Genomic DNA, 26,764 nt, shown 5'->3' with positions numbered 1-26,764 from the left:
TTAAACAGGTCAACATTCACAAGGCTGCGGAGCCAGATGGATTACCAGGACGTGTGCTCCGGGCATGTGCTAACCAACTGGCAGGTGTCTTCACTGACATTTTCAGCATGTCCCTGATTGAGTCTGTAATACCAACATGCTTCAAGCAGACCACCATAGTCCCTGTGCCCAAGAACACAAAGGAAACCTGCCTAAATGACTACAGACCCGTAGCACTCACGTCCGTAGCCATGAAGTGCTTTGAAAGGCTGGTAATGTCTTACATCAACACCATTATCCCAGAAACACTAGACCCACTCCAATTTGCATACCGCCCAAACAGATCCACAGATGATGCAATCTCTATTGCACTCCACACAGCCCTTTCCCACCTGGACAAAAGGAACACCTACGTATGCATTGTGATCCATCTGTAGCCAACCATTTCTACAGCTGCTTGGTCTGAACCAACTGTCTTTGGGGCAACTGCCAGGGCTGGAAGGAACTTGAAATCAAAGGACATGGACAGATGGAATGTTAGAGTACTCTGTTCTGCTGGTAATTGTTTAAAATAGATACTAAGTGGTATACTAAATGATGAATCACTTTTTGTAGCTTTACCATTGAATGTCTTATTTCTAATCTATAGCCACAGCCGAGGGTTAAGACACCTTGAAGCCACCAGTTGGCCCTGACTTGGTGTGTTGTGAGTTGAGTCCTGAGCCACAGGAGCATGAGCCTTTCTCTGTAGTTTCCCTGGGGTAGTGCGTGCAGAGCATGATAGTGCTAGCGTAGCCACCCAGCATAACCCCCTAGCGTAGCCACCCAGCGTACCGACCTAGCATAGCCTCCTAGCGTAGCGCTAGCAGATGACTCCTCTGCTGACCTGTTTGTCAGGCAGTGCTGCGCTGGCTGACCTAGCATAGCCTCCTAGCGTAGCGCTAGCAGATGACTCCTCTCCTGACCTGTTTGTCAGGCAGTGCTGCGCTGGCTGACCTAGCATAGCCTCCTAGCGTAGCGCTAGCAGATGACTCCTCTCCTGACCTGTTTGTCAGGCAGTGCTGTGCTGGCTGACCTAGCATAGCGACGTAGCATAGCATAACATCACACTCTGATTTATAGGCTGCTGACAGACAGCCGTCTCTCTTATTCTCCCTCTTACTTTCTCTCCCTCTTCCTGGTCTAGCCACCAAAAATCTCCACATTTTTGTTTGTGCAGTGTCTCTTTATCTCTCCTGGCACAGGACTGCTTAGCGAAAGCAGGGCAGAGAAGAAGAAATGAAAGGAAAAAACATATGCTAGCAAGTCTCTCTCTCTCTCTCTCTCTCTCTCTCTCTCTCGCTCGCTCTCTCACTGTATTAAAGTATCTCAGGAATGCATGGAAAATTGAAAGTAAACTGAGCCATGATAAGAAAACCTAATACAGCTGGATTCAGGCCTTGGAGAAAACAAACTCTTAAACTGAAGGTTAATGAGTAGCATTTAAGTGAGCTAATCGTATATTCAGACTTATTGCATTCCTTCCATACAGTAGAACTCAACTCAACCACCAGTATATTGGAATGTCCTACAATGGCTGTCAGAATGGGGTTAGAAGTGTGTGTGTGTGTGTCCATCCGTACGTGCATGCGGGCACGTGTGCGTGCACGTGTGTGGTCAGGAGAGTTTACCATGGCTTAGAGCAGGTGTGTCAAACATACCCATTAAATCCATCCTGCGGGTGGTTTAGGGAAATAACGATCTTAATCAACAATGAAATTACAAAACATAAATTCAAAATGTGAAGAAATGACCTACATCTATAGTCTCTTCACACTGTCCAGCTTGATAACAGTCATCTATAGTCTCTTCACTCTGTCCAGCTTGCTAACAGTCATCTATAGTCTCTTCACTCTGTCCAGCTTGATAACAGTCATCTATAGTCTCTTCACTCTGTCCAGCTTGATAACAGTCATCTATAGTCTCTTCACTCTGTCCAGTTTGATAACAGTCATTTATAGTCTCTTCACTCTGTCCAGCTTGATAACAGTCATCTATAGTCTCTTCACTCTGTCCAGCTTGATAACAGTCATCTATAGTCTCCTCACTCCTGTCCAGCTTGATAACAGTCATCTATAGTCTCTTCACTCTGTCCAGCTTGATAACAGTCATCTATAGTCTCTTCACTCTGTCCAGTTTGATAACAGTCATTTATAGTCTCTTCACTCTGTCCAGCTTGATAACAGTCATCTATAGTCTCTTCACTCTGTCCAGCTTGATAACAGTCATCTATAGTCTCTTCACTCTGTCCAGCTTGATAACAGTCATTTATAGTCTCTTCACTCTGTCCAGCTTGATAACAGTCATCTATAGTCTCTTCACTCTGTCCAGCTTGATAACAGTCATTTATAGTCTCTTCACTCTGTCCAGCTTGATAACAGTCATCTATAGTCTCTTCACTCTGTCCAGCTTGATAACAGTCATTTATAGTCTCTTCACTCTGTCCAGCTTGATAACGGTCATCTATAGTCTCTTCACTCTGTCCAGCTTGATAACAGTCATCCAAATGAAAGCTAGACAGTCAGGGAACATAAACAATTCCAAAGCAATGGATAGAGGACTTTTTTTTGCACATTTTGATGGTGAGGAAATATAATACATTTGAAGACCGAATGTTGCAAGGCAACATGAGTTTAATACCACAGAGAATGGGAAGCTTGGCAGCAACGCCAGTGCAGTTAACCTGTTACTGTCCAAATTATAAATGTGTGTGTGTGTGTGTGTGTGTGTGTGTGTGTGTGTGTGTGTGTGTGTGTGTGTGTGTGTGTGTGTGTGTGTGTGTGTGTGTGTGTGTGTGTGTGTGTGTTTGTGTACTGTTGCCGAGTAAGTCACAGCTAATTTTCTCCAACAACCAGAGAACCAAACTTTACAAGTATTCCCACAGAAATATCTCCACATCACATCTTCAGATGAGAAGAGAGAGAAAGAGCGAGGAAGGAGGATAATGTACTTAGTCTCTTGTCGCCTATCCTTCCTGACACTTGTGCCAAACAGTGTTAAAGCAGAATAAGGAATGTATTATTTGCGGTGTGCCAGAGAACATTTTAATAAGGCAATCATTTTGGCAACAAGAAGATCTCTGCAATCCATCCTCCATGAATGCAATTTACATAGGTTTACCACGGTGGTATTTATGAGTGGGGGATGGGTGTGTGTGTGTGTGTGTGTGTGTGTGTGTGTGTGTGTGTGTGTGTGTGTGTGTGTGTGTGTGTGTGTGTGTGTGTATTGCTCTTACATGTCATGAAAGCCAATAGTTGTTGATATAATGTCTTACTGTAGACACCTTTAGAGACATATCTGGCATGCTGATCTATATAAAACGTCACATCATTTTGCTTGTCTCCGGTAACGTTGCTGTTAAATGAGAACATGATGGCTAGCTAGTGTAAAGGACGTCACGCTGCTTGATTAGCGCGTACTTCCTCCTGATTCGGCCCATACCTGGTGCAAACTCGGGACCTCTGCCTTGCTAACACACATGATCACCCTCCTGAAGTGTCTTACTAGTCGGCGCCACGTGAAAAGCTAGCTATTCGCTGGTGCAAGTGGGAACACTTCAGGCTGAGGAGTAAGTTTCATGCATCCCCATGTGCTACACATGCATTATAGGTAGCAAAGCTACAATGTCTACTGATGTCCCCCAAGGCTCGGTGGTAGGCCCTCTCCTCTTCTCTCTGTACACCAAGTCACTCAGTTTGTTTCAGTGGCTGGGAACTGCTCACTACTGATGTCCCCCAAGGCTCGGTGGTAGACCCTCTCCTCTTCTCTCTATACACCAAGTCACTAAGTTTGTTTCAGTGGCTGGGAATGGACACCTTTTCGTTGAGGATGACATTGAGGATGAGGATGACATTTGTTCTAATGTCAGTTCTCTGACTGTTCCTGGTGGAATCCTACTGCATAATGTAGTTGGAATGTCCTGGTGTGAATATCACACAGACTCTCTTCAGACACCTAGCACGCCACACGCACACACAAACACACACACACACATCTCTCCCCTGACACTTGTGTCACTGTGTCCTCACAAGAGTGAGGCATGATGGGATTGCTACTGTAATTACCCATCCTGCCCCTGGGTTTTTCCGACAGCCATCACTCCTTATGTCAACATCATTACCAGGGCTGGAACTGTGTGTGTGTGTGTGTGTGTGTGTCTAATGGCAATATATCTCTCCCCCCCTCCCTATTTTTCTTTACTTTCCATCTATCCTTGTCTTCTTGCATCCTCACACTTTCAATCTCCCTATTTCTTCCCCCCTCTCTCCACTTTCTGTCTCTCCACCTCTTCTCTCCCTCCCTCCATCGGTCTCTCCTCAGGCATCCCTGGAGTTTCATTGCGTTGAAAGGCAACTCATCCTCTGCAGTGGAGGATCATGCTATCTATCAAGGTGAACCTCTCTCTCATCTCTCTCTCCTTTCTCTACCCTCTTCTCTCCTTATCTTTCCCTCAACCTCTCCCTCACAATATCTCTCTTTCTCTCCCTTTCACCCACCTCCCTCTCTCCCTTTACTTCTCTCTCTCTCTCTTACTTTCTAGAGTATCTCTCCCCTTCTCTCTCTCTCTCTTACTTTCTAGAGTATCTCTCCCCCTACTCTCTCTCTCTCTTTCTTTCTACAGTATCTCTCCCCCTTCTCTCTCTCTTACTTTCTAGAGTCTCTCCCCTTCTCTCCCTCTCTTACTTTCTAGAGTATATCTCCCACTTCTCTCTCTCTCTCTTACTTTCTAGAGTATATCTCCCCCTTCTCTCTCTCTCTCTCTCTCTCTCTTTCGCTCTCTATTGTACTTGTATTTCTTAGTTTACATAGTGTAATAGATGTGTGTGTGTGTGTGAGAACAGGGACCAAAGCCTCCTCGGAGGCTCGTTGTTCACGGATGTTCCAGTCAGAATACGGAGAGCACTTCACCATCACCACCTCCAGCCAATGGGTGCAAGGTAACACACACACACACTTCTGACTGGCCGTCGGGGTCATATCATCACTGTTTGAAAGCCTTTGATTTAAATTCAGCTCAACAGAGCAGCCAGATTCCCCCTACATTCATTACACACACACACACACACACACACACACACACACACACACACACACACACACACACACACACACACACACACACGGTCCCTACTGAACCCAGACAACATAATATGGAAAGATTCCCTTCAACTACTCTCCTACTAATGCTCCTTGTCAGAACACAGTGGAAAGAAGTCTAATCCTTGATGTACATTTCATTAATCTCACACACACACACACACACACACACACACACACACACACACACACACACACACACACACACACACACACATTCATACACACACACACACACACACACACACACATTCATGCACACACACATCAATATCAACATCTTGGCAACGGTGTGTAGGAATCCCATTGAAATGAGTGTGTGTATTACAGAGGCAGAGTGGACTGAGTGGTTTGACAGAGATGATGAGAGAGGATCAGGAGACTGGGAGAAGCTGTCTGACCTCCACAAGGCTTACCCTGACCGTCTCTGTAGCACCCCCATGGATATACAGGTAACACACACACACACACACACACACACACACACACACACACACACACACACACACACACACACACACACACACACACACACACACACACACACACATACATACACAAACGCATGCATGCACACACACACACACACACACACACACACACACACACACACACACACACACACACACACACACACACACACACACACACACACACACACACCTGAACAGCTGGTGCCTATAGCTCTGTAGCAGCCAAATAACTTTGGAACAATGATGTGCCAAAAGAAGGCAAAGCTTAGCTGGATCTATTTCCATTTTTATTGCCTGTAATTATGATGAGGCCACAGCAGCCAGCACTGTGTGTGTGTTCACAGATACTACATTCACTCTGCCACCATGTACGGCATAAGCAGAAGCTGTTTGGCATCCACAGTGAAGACTAAACACACACACGCACACACTGTCACTCATTGTCTGTCATACCCACACAGTCTACTGTGACAGGAAAAAGCTCACTTCTTTATCCTTGGCGTTTTAAACAGACATTATTTTACCATTAACAAATTGCCGTCTTGGCTTGTTCTTTGGATGTCGAAGCTAAGGCTTCTGTTAAGCACTGCTGTGACAAATGTAGTTATTCTTTTCCCTCCTAACCCCTCTCTCCCTTCTCTCTCTCTTCCAGGCTGAGTCCCATGATGGTGTGCCATCTAACGAGACAGGAGATGTCATCTATAAGTCTGACAGGGACTACGGCTTCGTCTGTCTCAACAAGGACCAGAGCCACGGCCTCTGCCACAACTACCGAGTACGCTTCCTCTGTGGTAAACTAGGTACGGATACCGGTCTGTAGTTGGGTGCCCGTGTGCATCTGTGTGTGTGTGTGTCCACGTGTGTGTGTGTGTGTGTGTGTGTGTGTGTGTGTGTGTGTGTGTGTGTGTGTGTGTGTGTGTGTGTGTGTGTGTGTGTGTGTGTGTGTGTGTGTGTGTGTGTGTGTGTGTGTGTGTGTGTGTGTGTGTGTGTGTGTGTGTGTGTCCACATGCATCTGTGTGTGTGTCCACGTGCATGTGTTTATGTGTGTGTGTGTCCCCACATGCATGTGTTTATGTGTGTGTGTGTCCACATGCATGTGTTTATGTGTGTGTGTGTGTCCACATGCATCTGTGTGTGTGTGTGTGTGTGTGTGTGTGTGTGCCAACGGCTTTAAAAAACTTAAAACATTTATTTAACTAGGCAAGTAAGTTAAGGACAGACAGACAGACAGACAGACAGACAGACAGACAGACAGACAGACAGACAGACAGACAGACAGACAGACAGACAGACTCCTCTTTATTATTAGCATGGTGTGGTGACATCCTTTCCCCCATATCATTATACAGCCATGTGTCCACAATGTCATCATGTACCATGGTTTAGCTGACTGATTTGATTGAGGTCATTTAGGTGTGTGTGTGTGATATCCTTTAGCTTGTAGATTGAATGTGGTTTGATGAAGGTGATTAAGGTGTGGGGCGTTCCCCCATTAGTCCATTAGTGCCATGTCGATCCTCTTAAACTGTTATATTCATCCATGATCCTCCTAGACGTCAGCACAGACACAGGACATACTGTACAGCACATGCATTATGAATAACACACACACACATTCAGCAGGAGAGTTATGGCTCCTCTTCATTGGAGTTTATTAACCTGACAGCCCAGCTGCTCCAACTGATTTATGGGAAGGGTGCGTGCGTATGGGTGTGTTTGTGTGTTCATGCGTGTTAGTGTGTGTGTGTGTGTGTCAGTGCATTTGATACAACCAAATTGATTGACGTATTTCTGTGTCCCTCCAGTGCGTCCCCAGGCCTCCATCTCTATAGAGCGTCTGTCCAACAGCACTGTCCTGGAGTTAGCTGAGCCAGCTGAAGGCTGGGGCCCAGGAGACAGACTGGTGCTGGCCAGTACTGACTACTCTATGCACCAGGCTGAGGAGTTCACCATACTACCCTGCCCTGCCTGTGGGCCCACACAGGTTAAAGTCCAAGGTGAGTGTGTGTGGGGTCGATGGTGGAGGGTATGTGTGTGTGTACCTGTGTTGGTGTGTGTGTAAGTGTGTGTGGGTGTGCGTGTGTGTGTGTGTGTACCTGTGTGTGTGTGTGTGTGTGTGTTGGTGTGTGTGGGTGTGCGTGTGTGTGTGTGTGTGTACTTGCGTTGGTGTGTGTGTGTACCTGTGTGTGTGTGTGTGTGTTGGTGTGTGTGGGTGTGCGTGTGTGTGTGTGTGTGTACTTGCGTTGGTGTGTGTGTGTGTGTGCAAGGTGATGCTGCTGTAATGTCTGTACTTTGTATCAGCAAGTTAAGTCTCTGATAAATATAAGTCTAAGGTTGACTGACCTAACGTCTGTTGCAATAGCAACCGGGTCAAAAGTCATAGACCTTAGACTATAGGGCCGCTATTAAGGTTTCAGAACTTTCACCTATCTAGACTGTGTGTGTATCTTTATTGGGTTCCCCATTAGCTGTTGAGGAAGCAGCAGCTATTCTTCCTGGGGTCCACATAAAACATAGAACATGACTAAATACTGTGTGCGTGTGCGTGGAAGCACCTTCAACCTTGCTGCCACAGCCTTGGCATGGATTGATGTGTTGAATGATGGACAGAGAGACAGACAGAGAGACAGACAGAGAGACAGACAGAGAGACAGACAGAGAGACAGACAGAGAGACAGGGTATGTGTCCAAAATGCCACCCTATTTACTATATAGTGCACTACTTTAGACTAGGGCCAATGGCTATATAGTGGACTACTTTAGACTAGGGCCAATAGGGCTATACTCAAAAGTAGTGCACTATATAGGGAGAATACAGGCCTGAGAATGAAGCACAGGTAATGTTTGTAATTGCCCCAGATTTCTGCTTCCCAGTGCAGATGCTTGACTTACTAAATGACAATCACTGGACTCTCTGTCCATACCTCTGGAATGGACCGTGGTGTGTGTGTGTGTGTGTGTGTGTGTGTGTGTGTGTGTGTGTGTGTGTGTGTGTGTGTGTGTGTGATGGTTTTGGAACACTGCTCATTGGAACGGACAGAGAGAAGATTGTTTATGTGCTGAAAATAGTTGTTGGAGAGATTCTTGTGAACGCATAAGTGGAAGTTGTATAATAGTGTGTGTGTGTGTTTCATTCTACCATGTGTTTTACATTTCTTACCCTCATACTCACAATAACAAGGTTAGTGTTCCAACTCCTAGTTAGCGTCCCAAATGGCAGCATATTCCCTACACAGTGCACTACATTTGACCAGGGATCTAGTAGCACTGTAAAGGGAATAAGGTGTAATTTGGGACACATCCCTAAAGCCTTCTAAAGTCCTCTTTTTCTTTTTATGCAAATGGACCAAACCAAGTGACATCTTTGGCCAGACAGACTCACAAAATTCAAACAAGTATTCTGACACCCCACCACCTTTCTTTCTTTCTTTCTTTCTTTCTTTCTTTCTTTCTTTCTTTCTTTCTTTCTTTCTTTCTTTCTTTCTTTCTTTCTTTCTTTCTTTCTTTCTTTCTTTCTTTCTTTCTTTGTCTGTGTGTGTGTGTGTGTGTGTGTGTGTGTGTGTGTGTGTGTGTGTGTGTGTGTGTGTGTGTGTGTGTGTGTGTGTGTGTGTGTGTGTGTGTGTGTGTGTGTGTGTGTGTGTGTGTGTTTGCTACACCATTATACAAGCATAGAGACAATAGTCAAACAAGTGTTCATTGAGCGCAGTCTGAACCTGAGAGTGAGACAAAGGAAGATAATGAGCAGTTGGATGAGATGAAGAAAGGAAGCTTGACTTACTATGAAGCTCCAGAGGCTTCTGGCAGCAAACGCTGTCTAAATCCCTGCATACCTATACAACATGTTCCTAATCAGATCCCTGGCCTGAAGCACAACTCAACTCTATCTCCAAACCTGAACTCCATTCCATCTGACTTACAGGGATTTAGGCAGCACTTGCTGTGGGAAATGCTTGTATCCCAGAAAGGCTCTCTCCTCCTGGGGCCAAACATTAATCTATTCCCAGGCTTCTGAAGTCCTCTGGGGCATCATAGTAAGTCATGAGCTTCCTCTCTACATCACATTATATCTGATGTAATTGCTCTCCATCTCTCTTTCTCTGTCTCTGCATCTTTATCCATCTCTTTCTTTCTCTGTCTCTACGTCTTTATCCATCTCTCTCTTTCTCTGTCTCTACATCTTTATCCATCTCTCTCTCTTTCTCTGTCTCTACATCTTTATCCATCTGTCTCTCTTTCTCTGTCTCTACATCTTTATCCATCTGTCTCTCTTTCTCTGTCTCTACATCTTTATCCATCTGTCTCTCTTTCTCTGTCTCTACATCTTTATCCATCTGTCTCTCTTTCTCTGTCTCTACATCTTTATCCATCTGTCTCTCTTTCTCTGTCTCTACATCTTTATCCATCTGTCTCTCTTTCTCTGTCTCTACATCTTTATCCATCTGTCTCTCTTTCTCTGTCTCTACATCTTTATCCATCTGTCTCTCTTTCTCTACATCTTTATCCATCTGTCTCTCTTTCTCTACATCTTTATCCATCTGTCTCTCTGTCTCTACATCTTTATCCATCTGTCTCTCTTTCTCTGTCTCTACATCTTTATCCATCTGTCTCTCTTTCTCTGTCTCTACATCTTTATCCATCTGTCTCTCTTTCTCTGTCTCTACATCTTTATCCATCTGTCTCTCTTTCTCTGTCTCTACATCTTTATCCATCTCTCTCTTTCTCTGTCTCTACATCTTTATCCATCTGTCTCTGTTTCTCTGCCTCTACATCTTTATCCATCTGTCTCTCTTTCTCTTACTCTACATCTTTATCCATCTGTCTCTCTTTCTCTGTCTCTACATCTTTATCCATCTGTCTGTCTTTCTCTGTCTCTACATCTTTATCCATCTGTCTCTCTGTCTCTACATCTTTATCCATCTGTCTCTGTTTCTGTCTCTACATCTTTATCCATCTGTCTCTCTTTCTCTGTCTCTACATCTTTATCCATCTGTCTCTCTCTCTCTACATCTTTATCCATCTGTCTCTCTTTCTCTGTCTCTACATCTTTATCCATCTGTCTCTCTTTCTCTGTCTCTACATCTTTATCCATCTGTCTCTCTTTCTCTGTCTCTACATCTTTATCCATCTGTCTCTCTTTCTCTGTCTCTACATCTTTATCCATCTGTCTCTCTTTCTCTACATCTTTATCCATCTGTCTCTCTGTCTCTACATCTTTATCCATCTGTCTCTCTTTCTCTGTCTCTACATCTTTATCCATCTGTCTCTCTTTCTCTACATCTTTATCCATCTGTCTCTCTTTCTCTGTCTCTACATCTTTATCCATCTGTCTCTCTTTCTCTGTCTCTACATCTTTATCCATCTGTCTCTCTTTCTCTACATCTTTATCCATCTGTCTCTCTTTCTCTGTCTCTACAGCTTTATCCATCTGTCTCTCTTTCTCTGCCTCTACATCTTTATCCATCTGTCTCTCTGTCTCTACATCTTTATCCATCTGTCTCTCTTTCTCTGTCTCTACATCTTTATCCATCTGTCTGTCTTTCTCTGTCTCTGCATCATTATCCATCTGTCTCTCTTTCTCTACATCTTTATCCATCTGTCTCTCTTTCTCTGTCTCTACATCTTTATCCATCTGTCTGTCTTTCTCTGTCTCTGCATCATTATCCATCTGTCTCTCTTTCTCTGTCTCTACATCTTTATCCATCTGTCTCTCTTTCTCTATCTCTACATCTTTATCCATCTGTCTCTCTTTCTCTGTCTCTACATCTTTATCCATCTGTCTCTCTTTCTCTGTCTCTACATCTTTATCCATCTGTCTGTCTTTCTCTGTCTCTACATCTTTATCCATCTGTCTGTCTTTCTCTGTCTCTACATCTTTATCCATCTGTCTGTCTTTCTCTGTCTCTACATCTTTATCCATCTGTCTCTCTGTCTCTACATCTTTATCCATCTGTCTCTCTGTCTCTACATCTTTATCCATCTGTCTCTCTTTCTCTGTCTCTACATCTTTATCCATCTGTCTCTCTTTCTCTGTCTCTACATCTTTATCCATCTGTCTCTCTTTCTCTGTCTCTACATCTTTATCCATCTGTCTCTCTTTCTCTGTCTCTACATCTTTATCCATCTGTCTCTCTTTCTCTGTCTCTACATCTTTATCCATCTGTCTCTCTTTCTCTGTCTCTACATCTTTATCCATCTGTCTCTCTTTCTCTGTCTCTACATCTTTATCCATCTGTCTCTCTTTCTCTGTCTCTACATCTTTATCCATCTCTCTCTTTCTCTGTCTCTACATCTTTATCCATCTGTCTCTCTTTCTCTGTCTCTACATCTTTATCCATCTCTCTCTCTTTCTCTGTCTCTACATCTTTATCCATCTGTCTCTCTTTCTCTGTCTCTACATCTTTATCCATCTGTCTCTCTTTCTCTGTCTCTACATCTTTATCCATCTGTCTCTCTTTCTCTGTCTCTACATCTTTATCCATCTGTCTCTCTTTCTCTGTCTCTACATCTTTATCCATCTGTCTGTCTCTACATCTTTATCCATCTCTGACCCTCTTTTTCTTTCTTTCTTTCTTAGAACGGAAAAGGCCACGCACACACACACACACACACACACACACACACACACACACACACACACACACACATATGGACAAGGCCACTCTCTCGCTTTCTCTTTGGTCGTGTCTGAAGTCTTGCGTACTACTTACTACAACTGCATACTGTGAAATAATCGTACTATATACTATTTAGAATGTACTGTTTATTAGAAGAGGACTGCAGCAAGCAACAAACATCAGCATACTAGGCTCGTTCTGTCAGACACATGGATCTTGAAGATGATTCTCTTCCTCAATAGTTTGCAGTGAATTCTACTAGATTAAAAAGATGAAATGAGTATGACATCCTGCCATTTAAAGCATACTAAGTTTTACTATAAGACATGATACCCAATACGCCTTCTGTTTAGAACGCAGGTATAGTTATTCAGACACTGTCTCTCTATCGCTCTGTCTCTCTCTCTTTCTCTATCGCTCTCTCTCTTTCGCTCTCTCTCTCTATCGCTCTTTCTCTATCGCTCTCTCTCTCCCTCTCTCTCTCTATCGCTCTGTCTCTCTCTTTCTCTCTCTCTCTCTCTCTCTCTCATCTCTCTCTTCCAGCTCTCGTCTAAAACTGGCACGTGACCTGGCACAAAGACCTGCACTCCTTCCCAAACTCTCTTTTTTCTTTCAGTGTTTGTTTTTCTCCGGCCTAATAATAAAGAGTCTCTCTCTCTCTCCCCCCATAAGGCTAATGACTTGTTCATAGTGTTTGCTCAGATGTCTAGCATGCCACCAGAGCCTCTGTCTCTAATTGACTATCCTCTAATTGACTATTTCCTATATAGTGCACTAATTTCACCAGGGCCCATAAGGTGTGTGTGCGTGTGTGCGTGTGCGCGTGTGTGTGTGTGTGTGTGTGTGTGTGTGTGTGTGTGTGCGTGTGCGTGTGTGTGCGTGTGTGCGTGTGCGTGTGTGTGTGTGTTTGTTCATGGAGCTAGAATTCACAGCATGGAATACCTTTTCTTGGTACCATTCCAACTATTTCACAGTGGCTACACACATGCAGTCAGCGCCGGCACTAGCTGCCACACACACACACACACACACACACACACACACACACACACACACACACACACACACACACACACACACACACACACAATGTATGTTTTAGAGTTAATTTCCTGCAATTCTACACATTTTGCCATGAGGCAGATTTAGTGTATTCTACATTCTAACTCTCAACAGGAAGTTGAGAAGCTGAGTTTTTTTGTGGAAATTGATCTGTGGGCCGCGGGCCGCCAGTTGCCCCACCGTGAACCAGATGATCAGAGGACTGTAATATCAAAGAGAGAAACATGAAAAGATCTGTTATTAGACTAGTAGGTCAAACCAGCCTACAGCAAGACAGTGTGTGTGGGTCTGTGTGGGTGTGTGGGTGTGTGTGCTTGTTTTTTGTATTTGTGTCTATCTGTCTGCGTGCATGTGTGTCTGTGTCTGTTGGGACAGAGTTTCAGCCAATGAATAGTCTCTCTCTGGTTCAGTGAGAGGAAGGGAGAAAGGGACTGAGCGTTCTTCTCAGAGAGAGAGAGAGCATACACTCTGACAGAGTTCACACACACAGTTCAGTGGTGGTTGCTGAGGGGAGGCGACTCATAATAACGGCTGGAACGGCGTAAATGGAATGGCATCAAAACACAACCTTACCTGTGTTGACGTAACATGACATTTTTTTTGGTCGCTGCCTTCATTCCTTTCAGCTCCCAGCCATTCTCTCTGGCTCTATCTCTGCTTTTTAGAAGTTACCACTGATTTAATGTGACATGCCCTCAATTGGCTGTGTTTGTGCATGTGTGTGCATGTGACCGTGTGTGTGTGTATATTTGTGTGTGCATGTTACCGTGTGTGTGTGTGTGTTTGTTTCGTGACTGTGTGTGTGTGTGTGTGTGTGTGTGTGTGTGTGTGTGTGTGTGTGTGGATGCTTTTTGTTAGTTTGACTATAAGAGCAGAAAGCAGTTCACTCTGAAGACTTCCACAGTAGATACATCAATGTTTAATATTCCCTGACTAATGAGTTGTTTATCTAGGGGCTGCACCTCTGTTTTCTAGGCCTATTAATTAGGTGTGGGTGTGTGTGTGTGTGTGTGTGTGTGTGTGTGTGTGTGTGTGTGTGTGTGTGTGTGTGTGTGTGTGTGTGTGTGTGTGTGTGTGTGTGTGTGTGAGAAATCTATTTTAATGATAGGTAGACTCTGGCTCATCACTAACCCCTTTCAACTTCGATCTACCTATTAATTTAATTTCTGTATTTATTAATTCCGCTCATAGCCCTCCAGTGATGCACAATTAGAAGCTCTTGTTGTGGATGTTCAAAGAGTTAGGCAGAGGCTAGTCTACCCAAGGCTCTGATGAAGGCCATGACCAAAACATAAGCCTGTTTGGATAAAGGTTTCTGCTAAATGGGAAATGGCAGTCAAGTAATAAGTTGGCAAAATTCTGCTATTTCTGTCTTGCATATGGGCGTGGCATGTGGGCGTGGCCAGTGCGTTCAGTCATGGAGAGAGAGAGAGAGAGAGAGAGAGAGAGAGAGAGAGAGAGAGAGAGAGAGAGAGAGAGAGAGAGAGAGAGAGAGAGAGAGAGAGAGAGAGAGAGAGAGAGAGAGAGAGAGAGAGAGAGAGAGAGAGAGAGATTATTTTAATTGGAAAGTGTGTGTGGCTAATGATGCATTTTCAGGGACAGTTGATAATGTGTCTGCATGTGGTTCACAATAATATTAATGTGTATATCCAAATTAAATCTTTTGACCATGATAATTTCAGACAGGCAGGCAGTTAGGCTGGCAGACACTGTTATACAAACACTCACAGACAAATTCTCATTCCTAATAGGGTCACGGTATGTTCTCCAACTCTCTCCGTTCGTCAGTGGAGGATGCAGTTTGTCAGTGTTGTCAGGGGAGCGCCAGTAGCAGGGCAAAAGGTGGCCGTGATTCTTTCCAACGGCTCCCTCAAGGCAGACCATTTCAGAACCAACAGTACCCAGGTATCTAACTCTGCCTGTCTGCCTGTCTGCCTGTCTCCTCCGCATCATTAACAATTGGGAGAGAGAGGGGTAGACGGGGGAAAGGAGCGGAGGAAAGAGAGAAAGAGGGTGGAGAGAAGGGGGGCCGGGGGAGAGAGACAATGGGGGCGGAGATTGCTGTCAGTCTTTATTGCACTGATGAGTAAATCCTGAGAAGTGATCCAGTCACTTTCTTTGTGCACAGAAAGGTTTTATCAGTAAAGGAGGGTTGAGATGCGTGGCTGACCAGCTGTGTCTCTGATTCTTTTACTGTTATTTTTCATTTCATTCCCTTTCTTGTTGTTTTTCTTCCATAACTCTTTGGCATTTAATAGTATTTGTGTCTAGTGTGTGGGCGGGCTGTAGGAGCTGTTCTTTTCTTAGATTCCTCTCTTTTTGTTTTATTTGTTCATGTTTTTCTCCTCTTAAGAAGTCATGTAATATGATGCCATTAGTGAGGAGAGAAGACTGAACCTGGGGAAAGTGAATGATCTGAACTCATTAATATTTCTTTAGTATCTACTTGGATCATTAGATGTCACAGACAGTGGGCTGTTCTTATCACAACCTCTCCTCTCACGCTCATTTCCTCTCTCCCTTTCTCTCCTCATGATGTGTATATTCCTCTCCTCTCTCCCTTTCTCTCCTCTCGTCTCATGATGTGTATATTCCTCTCCTCTCTCCCTTTCTCTCCTCTCGTCTCATGATGTGTATATTCCTCTCCTCTCTCCCTTTCTCTCCTCTCGTCTCATGATGTGTATATTCCTCTCCTCTCACTCTCATTTCCTCTCTCCCTTTCTCTCCTCTCGTCTCATGATGTGTATATTCCTCTCCTCTCTCCCTTTCTCTCCTCTCGTCTCATGATGTGTATATTCCTCTCCTCTCTCCCTTTCTCTCCTCTCGTCTCGTGATGTGTATATTCCTCTCCTCTCTCCCTTTCTCTCCTCTCGTCTCATGATGTGTATATTCCTCTCCTCTCTCCCTTTCTCTCCTCTCGTCTCATGATGTGTATATTCCTCTCATTTCTCCCTTTCTCTCCTCTCGTCTCATGATGTGTATATTCCTCTCCTCTCTCCCTTTCGCTCCTCTCGTCTCATGATGTGTATATTCCTCTCCTCTCTCCCTTTCTCTCCTCTCGTCTCATGATGTGTATATTCCTCTCCTCTCTCCCTTTCTCTCCTCTCGTCTCATGTGTATATTCCTCTCCTCTCTCCCTTTCTCTCCTCTCGTCTCGTGATGTGTATATTCCTCTCCTCTCTTTCTCTCCTCTCGTCTCGTAATGTGTATATTCCTCTCCTCTCTCCCTTTCTCTCCTCTCGTCTCGTAATGTGTATATTCCTCTCCTCTCTCCCTTTCTCTCCTCTCGTCTCGTAATGTGTATATTCCTCTCCTCTCTCCCTTTCTCTCCTCTCGTCTCGTAATGTGTATATTCATCTCCTCCTCCCCCTCTAATAGTTCTCATCTGTCATATATCTAGCTCCCCAGTAGCTGGACTGGCAGACTCATTCTGTGACCTTTAACACCCACCATCATAATCTTCCTCAACCTCCCTCCATTAAATCTCTTCCCTTTCTCACCCTTTCTCTCCGTGTGTTTGGTCTGCGGCCCTGCCAACTACAGAGTGGTTCTTGTGACAGCTGTGAGGTGGTGACACCTTCAGACTAAAGGGAGATGTCTGAAGAGACAGACAATCACATTCAAATACAGACAAATCCTTCACAGACCGATTCCTGTGTGAGTGAGTGAGTGAGTGACGACATTCTGTGACCACACAGAAACAACTGGGTTCAATCCCAGTGTGGGGCACTAGTTCTTGGATGTTGTTTTTTCCCTCTAGTGGCCGGTTTTGATGCTGTCTCACAACTTCCGGAGGACCTGCACAAATGTCGAATTTCGCTTGGTATCGCAAGTGATCCCTCTACACACACTCTAGTTTATCTCCCTGCTCTTTCAAAAAAGGCCTTCTAAAATCACAGGGCAATTTTTTCCCACTAGTGTAAATTGACTCTAAAGAACAACACTAAAAACATTCTCTGGTTGCCTTCTGAGAGTAATGCTCTCACATGTTCCAGGCAGGTGCTTCGGTGTGTATATTCTGTGTGTGTGTGTGCGTACATACAGTACGTGTGTGTCAGGGAAGATTTAACTTTATCGGACATATGGATTGGGTGTGTAATCCATTAGGGCTTCCACCCACGCAGCCAGCACCATCAATAAATGAGGGATGTTGGCCAAATGAGCCACATTTACATGTCCTTAAAAACAGCCTAACTAATTACAACCATTCCTTGTGTTTGGGTGTGTAGAATATGCAAAACTTTAAAGCCTATTGCTTTATTGGTTTTTACTTTTCTAAAACAGTAATTGTCCACCTCATGGTTCAGCAGTCAGAGCACTAAATGCATCAGGGAATTGGATGCATAGACCCATAGGCTTAGGTGTCCACTGTATAATATTAAGATTAATATATACACTACCATTCAAAAGTTTTGGTCACTTAGAAATGTCCTTGTTTTTGAAAGAAAATCTTTTTTTTTGTCCATTTAAAATAACATCAAATTGATCAGAAATACAGTGTAGACATTTGTAAATGGCTATTGTAGCTGGAAATGGCAGATTTTTTTGCTGAATATCTACATAGGCGTACAGAGGCCCATTATCAGCAACCATCACTCCTGTTTTCCAATGGCACGTTGTGTTAGCTAATCCAAGTTTATCATTTTAAAAGGCTAATTGATCATTAGAAAACCCTTTTCCAATTGTGTTAGCACAGCTAAAAATTGTTGTCCTGATTAAAGAAGTAATAAAACTGTCCTTCTTTAGACTAGTTGAGTATCTGGAGCATCGGCATTTGTGGGTTCGATTACAGGCTCAAAATTACCAGAAATAAATAACTTTCTTCTGAAACTTGTCAGTCTATTCTTGTTCTGAGAAATGAAGGCTATTCCATGCGAGAAATTGCCAAGAAACTGAAGATCTCGTACAATGCTGTGTACTACTCTCTTCACAGAACAGCGCAAACTGGATCTAACCAGAATAGAAAGAGGAGTGGGAGGCCCCGGTGCACAACTGAGCAAGTACATTAGAGTGTCTAGTTTGAGAAACAGATGCCTCACAAGTCCTCAACTGGCAGCTTCATTAAATAGTACCTGAAAAACACCAGTCTCAACGTCAACAGTGAAGAGGCGTTTGATAGTTCCTCTGTCCAGTGCCTGTGTTCTTTTGCCCATCTTAATCCTTTCTTTTTATTGGCCAGTCTGAGATATGGCTTTTCCTTTGCAACTCTGCCTAGAAGGCCAGCATCCCGGAGTTGCCTCTTCACTGTTGACGTTGAGACTGGTGTTTTGCGGGTACTATTTAATGATAGTACTATTTAGGAAGCTTAGGGCCAGCCCCAGAGATAGAGATATGCTTTAAGACGCCGACACGAAGGTATTTATTCTCGTCAGATAGCATACTGCATCTGCTATACAGATATAGGCATACAGAAGGAGGCTAATTCGTTCATTTTCTGAATATTTTGTATAAAGATCAGCCTTATATTGTATATTATAGTAGTAACTCTGGTAGGCCTGAACATTCTTCCTCACCTCAAGTTCAACTGTCGGTCAGTTGTCACGGTTGTCGTAGGAATGAGCGGACCAAAGTGCAGCGTGTGTGTCATTCCACATTTTATTTATACTGTGAAACTATGCAATACATAAACTTGAATGACAAAAAAACAACAAAGCGTGACGCAGAGGTGAAACAGACACTACTCAAAACTAATCTCCCACAAACCCAGGTGGAAAAAAAACCCTACTTAAGTATAATCTCCAATTAGAGACAACGAGGACCAGCTGCCTCTAATTGGAGATCATCCCAATCAAAAACCAACATAGAAATACAAAACTAGAACATGAACATAGAAATACAAAACAGAAAAACACCCCCTGTCACGCCCTGACCTAATCAACCATAGAAAATAACATCTTACTATGGTCAGGTCGTGACATCAGTTGGAGAGCTGGCGCGCACTGCCTTATTATCATAGACCTGCAGTATAGTAGGCTAATAGCCACTCCACACCTTCCTTACCTTTATTAGGGTAATATCAAAAGTACAGTCGAACCATTGTTGATAGTGTAAATACGAGCAGGATATTATATTGCGGCAAACACAACATTACAGTTGGAACATAATTTCTGTAAATAAAATAGCTAAACAGAATAAAACAAAACACTTGCGAATTGGTTTTAACCTTCACAAAAGTTTTGAAAAGGATATATCGCAGCAATTACCAAGAAAGGCGGGTGCTTATGTACCCAACAAATGACAGCAATAGGCTAATGGTATTTCTTTTACAACAGACCTACTTATAACCTATCTTAAACTAAATACAGAGTCCACAATTAAAAAGGCAGATCAGACTTAATTTAGCCAGTGAAAATGTCTCAACAGAATGAAACAAAACACTGTTTGCATATTTATATTAATAAATAGGTATAGATTAATAACTATGATATACAGTAATAATAATGATAAAACAAATGATTCTAAATACACAAAAAACAAAAAACATTTAAAGGTCCAAAATGGCATCCTACCTGAATAGCCAGTTGCACAGTAGACTGCATTTGGCCGCTCAAACATCCATCTCATCTTAGTCCTCTACAATATTGAAACTTGTCCATATGGAGGACATTGCCCTTGTAGCTGGGCTCCAGACTAACATGTTACCATGGTGACACTGGTGACACTAAGTTTTTCAGTTGGTGGCGCAAGCCCATGATTTGACGGCACAATCGTTTTTGTTTTTTCTTCGGCATTATGCAATAGAAAAAAAATTGTAGGCCTATCATCTTTTAAAATTCACAGTGCTTTATTAAAAAGTGTATTAGACTACTGAGATGTTATTGAAGAAATACGTTGTTTCATCATATTTTCATGTTGTGACTCAAAATATTTTAATGACCAACCTAACCCAGTGATTGTCATGCATTTTGAGCAGACAATTATGATATTGTTATATTTTACTGTTAAAATAGTGCTCAGAATTTTCTGATTGTATTTCTTTCAATAGAGATGTATTTGCATCTTAATGTGCTCTAATATTATTGTAAGTGTAAATACAAAACCCAACTGCTAGGTCACTATCTCTACAGATAACACCCACTGCTGCTATTACAGTACATTTAATGTAATAACTAAACCCAACTACTAGGTCACTATCTCTACAGATAATACCCACTGCTGCTATTACAGTACATTTAATGTAATAACTAAACCCAACTACTAGGTCACTATCTCTACAGATAATACCAACTGCTGCTATTACAGTACATTTAATGTAAAAACTAAACCCAACTACTAGGTCACTATCTCTACAGATAATACCCACTGCTGCTATTACAGTACATTTAATGTAATAACTAAACCCAACTACTAGGTCACTATCTCTACAGATAATACCCACTGCTAGTAACCATGTATTAATCTAGCAGTACTGTCGTGTCTTTGGCATCATTAAACTGAAGACTGTTATTTTATCAAATCAATTCTCTGTAATTATTATTACGTGATTAAACTAATCACGTAAATGTAATTAACTAGGAAGTCCAAGGAAAATATTCAGATTACAAAGTTATAATTTTTCGAATATAACTTTCAGATATTTTAATATCTGATCAATTAGTCTTCTAATTAATGAATTATTCTTTACCTCACGTTAGTCTCATTCCAAACGTCGTAAATTGTTGGTTATCTGCAAAAACCCAGTCTTCACTATGAATCATCCATACATCAATTGTCTCAATCATTTATTTATTAACTAACTAAATAATCACAGAAATGCATCAACAAACAAACATAGTAGATATGGTTACAAGGAAATGATAGGGGATGTGCCCTAGTGGGTTAAACCGGTATGGCGGCTTGGTAGACAAAGGGACTGAGAAGGGCACGAAAGATAAGAGACACTACAAAGTTGATAACTATAACAATTGAAATGCTACTCCTTTGCACATGAACGCTCACTCATTCGGGAATAATTGCAATCAATATATATATTTACGCTCAGTGTGTCGTCATGATCTCTGTTGGAATCGTTCTTCTTTCTGTTGGAAGTTCATCCGCCCGTCTTTCGTGGTTAGAATGAATACTTCAGAGTCCCATTCAGAAATGTTGTTATAGAATAGATGTTTCGGCAGTTGTCGGCCTTCGCATTCAATGGTATAGAATTCCTAGCTGCAGACTAGTAATTAGTATCAAAGATTTGCTCTTACTCTGTCGGTATCGATAGTCTCAGAGTTTCAACAACCATTACAACCTTAGCTTATACTCAGGTTTATGGTCTCTACTCAACCCTTAGCCCTCTTGGTAATCGAGGTAAGCTTGGTCTCCACTCAAACCTTAGCTGCCTCTGTGATCGAGGTACTGGTCTAAAGGGAAATTCCCAAGGTGGGGGTTATATCTAGAACAGTAGAAAAAGGATGTCCCATGGCCCCAGATCAATGTCTGTGCTCCTGGGGCGGGCCTATGACTTAGTTAAACTCCAAAGGATATTGGAGTTTCCTTCATTAAACAGTTTATAATCACATTAGATAATTTCACAAATAGTTTCATCTTTACTCATTCATTTTATTCAACAATTAGATGCAAGCCTCACAACTGAGACTCGTGTATAAACAGAGTTATGGTAATGTGGCTGTATTGTCTCATGAGTTTCACAAACATTAAATGAAATGGACCGGTCGTAACTGGATTCTCCCCCGACCGTGTACACATTCTCCAAAACATGGACATTGTTCAGTTCTCAAGTTCTATGATGGAGAAGAGGTTCCTTTGTTCTCCTTTGAAACCTTCTTTCTCTACGCTCTGGCCATGAGGAGAGAGACTCCTCTAGGAATGTATGACCTGCGATAACAGAGCCTGGGTGTAGGTGGAAGAGAGAGGGGGATGGTGAGAGAGAGGGGGATGGTGAAGAGAGAGGGGGAGGGTACTCGCTATCCCCAAAGAGGGCCACGTCATGACATTACATTTAATGTAATAACAAAACCCAACTACTAGGTCACTATCTCTACAGATAATACCCACTGCTGCTATTACAGTACATTTAATGTAATAACAAAACCCAACTACTAGGTCACTATCTCTACAGATAATACCCACTGCTGCTATTACAGTACATTTAATGTAATAACAAAACCCAACTACTAGGTCACTATCTCTACAGATAATACCCACTGCTGCTATTACAGTACATTTAATGTAATAACAAAACCCAACTACTAGGTCACTATCTCTACAGATAATACCCACTGCTGCTATTACAGTACATTTAATGTAATAACTAAACCCAACTGCTAGGTCACTATCTCTACAGATAAAACCCACTGCTGCTATTACAGTACATTTAATGTAATAACTAAACCCAACTACTAGGTCACTATCTCTACAGATAAAACCCACTGCTGCTATTACAGTACATTTAATGTAATAACTAAACCCAACTGCTAGGTCACTATCTCTACAGATAATACCCACTGCTGCTATTACAGTACATTTAATGTAAAAACTAAACCCAACTACTAGGTCACTATCTCTACAGATAATACCCACTGCTGCTATTACAGTACATTTAATGTAAAAACTAAACCCAACTACTAGGTCACTATCTCTACAGATAATACCCACTGCTGCTATTACAGTACATTTAATATAAAAACTAAACCCAACTACTAGGTCACTATCTCTACAGATAATACCCACTGCTGCTATTACAGTACATTTAATGTAATAACTAAACCCAACTACTAGGTCACTATCTCTACAGATAATACCCACTGCTGCTATTACAGTACATTTAATGTAAAAACTAAACCCAACTACTAGGTCACTATCTCTACAGATAAAACCCACTGCTGCTATTACAGTACATTTAATATAAAAACTAAACCCAACTACTAGGTCACTATCTCTACAGATAATACCCACTGCTGCTATTACAGTACATTTAATGTAATAACAAAACCCAACTACTAGGTCACTATCTCTACAGATAATACCCACTGCTGCTATTACAGTACATTTAATGTAATAACAAAACCCAACTACTAGGTCACTATCTCTACAGATAATACCCACTGCTGCTATTACAGTACATTTAATGTAATAACTAAACCCAACTGCTAGGTCACTATCTCTACAGATAATACCCACTGCTGCTATTACAGTACATTTAATGTAATAACTAAACCCAACTGCTAGGTCACTATCTCTACAGATAAAACCCACTGCTGCTATTACAGTACATTTAATGTAAAAACTAAACCCAACTACTAGGTCACTATCTCTACAGATAATACCCACTGCTGCTATTACAGTACATTTAATGTAAAAACTAAACCCAACTACTAGGTCACTATCTCTACAGATAAAACCCACTGCTGCTATTACAGTACATTTAATATAAAAACTAAACCCAACTACTAGGTCACTATCTCTACAGATAAAACCCACTGCTGCTATTACAGTACATTTAATGTAATAACTAAACCCAACTACTAGGTCACTATCTCTACAGATAATACCCACTGCTGCTATTACAGTACATTTAATATAAAAACTAAACCCAACTGCTAGGTCACTATCTCTACAGATAATACCCACTGCTGCTATTACAGTACATTTAATGTAATAACTAAACCCAACTACTAGGTCACTATCTCTACAGATAATACCCACTGCTGCTATTACAGTACATTTAATGTAATAACTAAACCCAACTGCTAGGTCACTATCTCTACAGATAAAACCCACTGCTGCTATTACAGTACATTTAATGTAAAAACTAAACCCAACTACTAGGTCACTATCTCTACAGATAATACCCACTGCTGCTATTACAGTACATTTAATGTAAAAACTAAACCCAACTACTAGGTCACTATCTCTACAGATAAAACCCACTGCTGCTATTACAGTACATTTAATATAAAAACTAAACCCAACTGCTAGGTCACTATCTCTACAGATAATACCCACTGCTGCTATTACAGTACATTTAATGTGATAACTAAACCCAACTACTAGGTCACTATCTCTACAGATAAAACCCACTGCTGCTATTACAGTACATTTAATGTAAAAACTAAACCCAACTGCTAGGTCACTATCTCTACAGATAATACCCACTGCTGCTATTACAGTACATTTAATGTAATACCTAAACCCAACTACTAGGTCACTATCTCTACAGATAATACCCACTGCTGCTATTACAGTACATTTAATGTAATAACAAATACGTTGCAGTTGTAGGCCTATGCAATCACAATGGCCAATCCACATTTAGTGTGCTCCATATCTAACAGCCATATTGAATGTCTTGTTTGTAAAATAGTTTCATAGCAAATATCTTGTTTGTAAAATAGTTGCTTTTGAGCTCGAAGAAATAAAAAGTATATCTACAGAAAGCTGAGAACATCCTCTCTCCACCTTTGACAACAGGATAGCTGTGTTTTCCCCACAATTGGATTTAAAAGTGTTATACAGAACACTTTTCTTTCTCCTGGAGCATTTTTTCCCTCTGAAAAGGAGAGAGAGAGTGCCTCGCTCAACATAGCAGCAGGCCCCAGCGAAACAGGGGCAGGTGGGCAGACACTTTCATTACAGGAATCATGAGGATAATGTCATTTACCGTTTCACCAAATCAAGGTTTTAGCCTCATAAAAACAAAGACGTTTTGAGTGAGGTAAATTAATGTGCAGCTCGCACAGATGCGACCAATACATGTTTTAACTCGCCCAGCGAGACTAAATGGTGGCAGTCTGGAGCCCCGCCATGTAGGCTTTTCACTGCTCTCTAATTTTCATTTTACTTTGATGAAAAAGGGCTCCATCTTCACAATCAACAGTATCCTAGGCCAAGGCTCCTCTCTCATTCTCTCCTCAGCAGCAGACCAGCCCCGGACAATTTGGCTGTCTACAATTTTATCAGCTTTTCATTCATTTTATCGGCCAAAAGCCGGAAATTACCTGCTAACGGAAACCCTGGTGTGTGTGTGTGTGTGTGTGTGTGTGTGTGTGTGTGTGTGTGTGTGTGTGTGTGTGTGTGTGTGTGTGTGTGTGTGTGTGTGTGTGTGTGTGTGTGTGTGTGTGTGTGGGTACACATGTGCATTCGTATGTCTGTGTATGTGTGCTGCTAGGTGTGTTCCAACTCTTTATGTGTGTGTGCGTGTGTGTGTGTGTGTGTGTGTAGGTAAGCCAGTGTTCCTCCATATGGGTGAGGAGGTGGATGGGGTGGACATGAGGGCAGAGGTCGGCCTGCTGAGTCGCAATATCCTGGTGCGCGGCGAGATGGAACCTGGTTGCTACGGCACCGAGGCCTGCAAGTTCTTCGCCTTTGACACTTTCGGAGGACACGTGAAGGTAATTTAATTAACATGTCATTAATTTTTCGTGAATCTACCCCTCCAATCTATCTATTCATCCCTCTATCTACACCTTTACTTTATTCATCCATCCACTCATTCATCCTCTCTTCATCCTTCCGTAAACCCCTATATCTTCTCTTTGTCCTTCCGTCTACTTTCATCTTTTCTTTATCCTTCCACTGATCCAAACTTGTAGATATTGTGTGTAGGGCCGGACAATTCTGGTAACTTAACTTCCTTAACCTTTTACTGCAGTGGGCTAAATCAGGGTCACATAGTGTTTCTTGGTATTCTTGAACAATTCTACTTTGAAACAAAAGTATACACCTCACACACATGGTTATGGATAAAGAAAGAAGACACCTGTACCATGTCAGATATACAGTTGAAATGTATTAAATGTTGAGTTTGCATCCCAATATTACACTTTATATACATTACAGACGACTGAAATATAACAAAACCGTTTCACATAGAAACACCGGATTTTCGGCGGGTTTTTGAAATAATGTTTATTAATTATGAATATTATTAGTAACCTTCCACCCATGAGGCCTCAAGGTCATTTGACTGCAGGAAAGGGCTACGGTCTGTGAGGTACCAGAGTTCTGCAGCCCTGATCATGTCTTTCTGTTCTGTTTATTCAGTACCTTGAGGCCTTCACCAGAAGAAATGGGCTATTGTTTTGGGCTATACTGTACAGTTAACATAAAGGTTACATTAAGAAAGTGAGCTCATCTATTGTCCTTTCAGGTTAGGTGAAGGTAAGGGAACAGTTTATAGAGTTTAGTTATAATCAGATGTTTAGTTAGAAAGCACAACCCTTCCGTCCCCGTCTAGCATGGCTAGACGCCCAGACTCTGGGGAGCACAGTTAGGACAGAGAGAGCTGAGACTGTCACACACGCCAGCCAACTAGATTATTACAGTAATGATCTGGTTTGGGTCATGACTGTCATCAGATGACATATGGTGACGCAATCTGTCAATGACATCTGTAATATCATCGTTATGACAGTGGTATGTCGGCTGTCATTAGGCCAGTGTGATTCTATGACAGATGGACAGGCAGGCAAACACACACACACACACACACACACACACACACACACACACACACACACACACACACACACACACACACAACACCGTAACAGCTATGGA

The 26,764-nt window shown here is 42.3% G+C and overlaps 1 protein-coding gene across 5 annotated transcripts in view; it reads left to right on the top strand.

The window, feature by feature from the left end:
• The window catches only part of LOC106562656 (cell migration inducing hyaluronidase 1), a 140,307-nt gene that overhangs the window by 75,759 nt on the left and 37,784 nt on the right, over positions 1 to 26,764 (top strand). For all 5 annotated transcript variants that reach the window (XM_045689456.1, XM_045689452.1, XM_045689455.1 and 2 more), the window contains 6 exons: positions 4,339 to 4,409; positions 4,860 to 4,955; positions 5,446 to 5,567; positions 6,241 to 6,388; positions 7,394 to 7,585; positions 25,427 to 25,596. In XM_045689456.1, coding sequence (XP_045545412.1) covers positions 4,339 to 4,409; positions 4,860 to 4,955; positions 5,446 to 5,567; positions 6,241 to 6,388; positions 7,394 to 7,585; positions 25,427 to 25,596 — 799 coding nt within the window. The remainder of the gene's footprint in view (positions 1 to 4,338; positions 4,410 to 4,859; positions 4,956 to 5,445; positions 5,568 to 6,240; positions 6,389 to 7,393; positions 7,586 to 25,426; positions 25,597 to 26,764) is intronic.

This window comes from Salmo salar, chromosome ssa11, assembly GCF_905237065.1.
Source record: "Salmo salar chromosome ssa11, Ssal_v3.1, whole genome shotgun sequence".
NCBI classification, from domain to species: Eukaryota; Metazoa; Chordata; class Actinopteri; order Salmoniformes; family Salmonidae; genus Salmo; species Salmo salar.
Note: the sequence above shows the minus strand (reverse complement) of the source record. Positions and strands in the feature narration are given on the sequence as shown.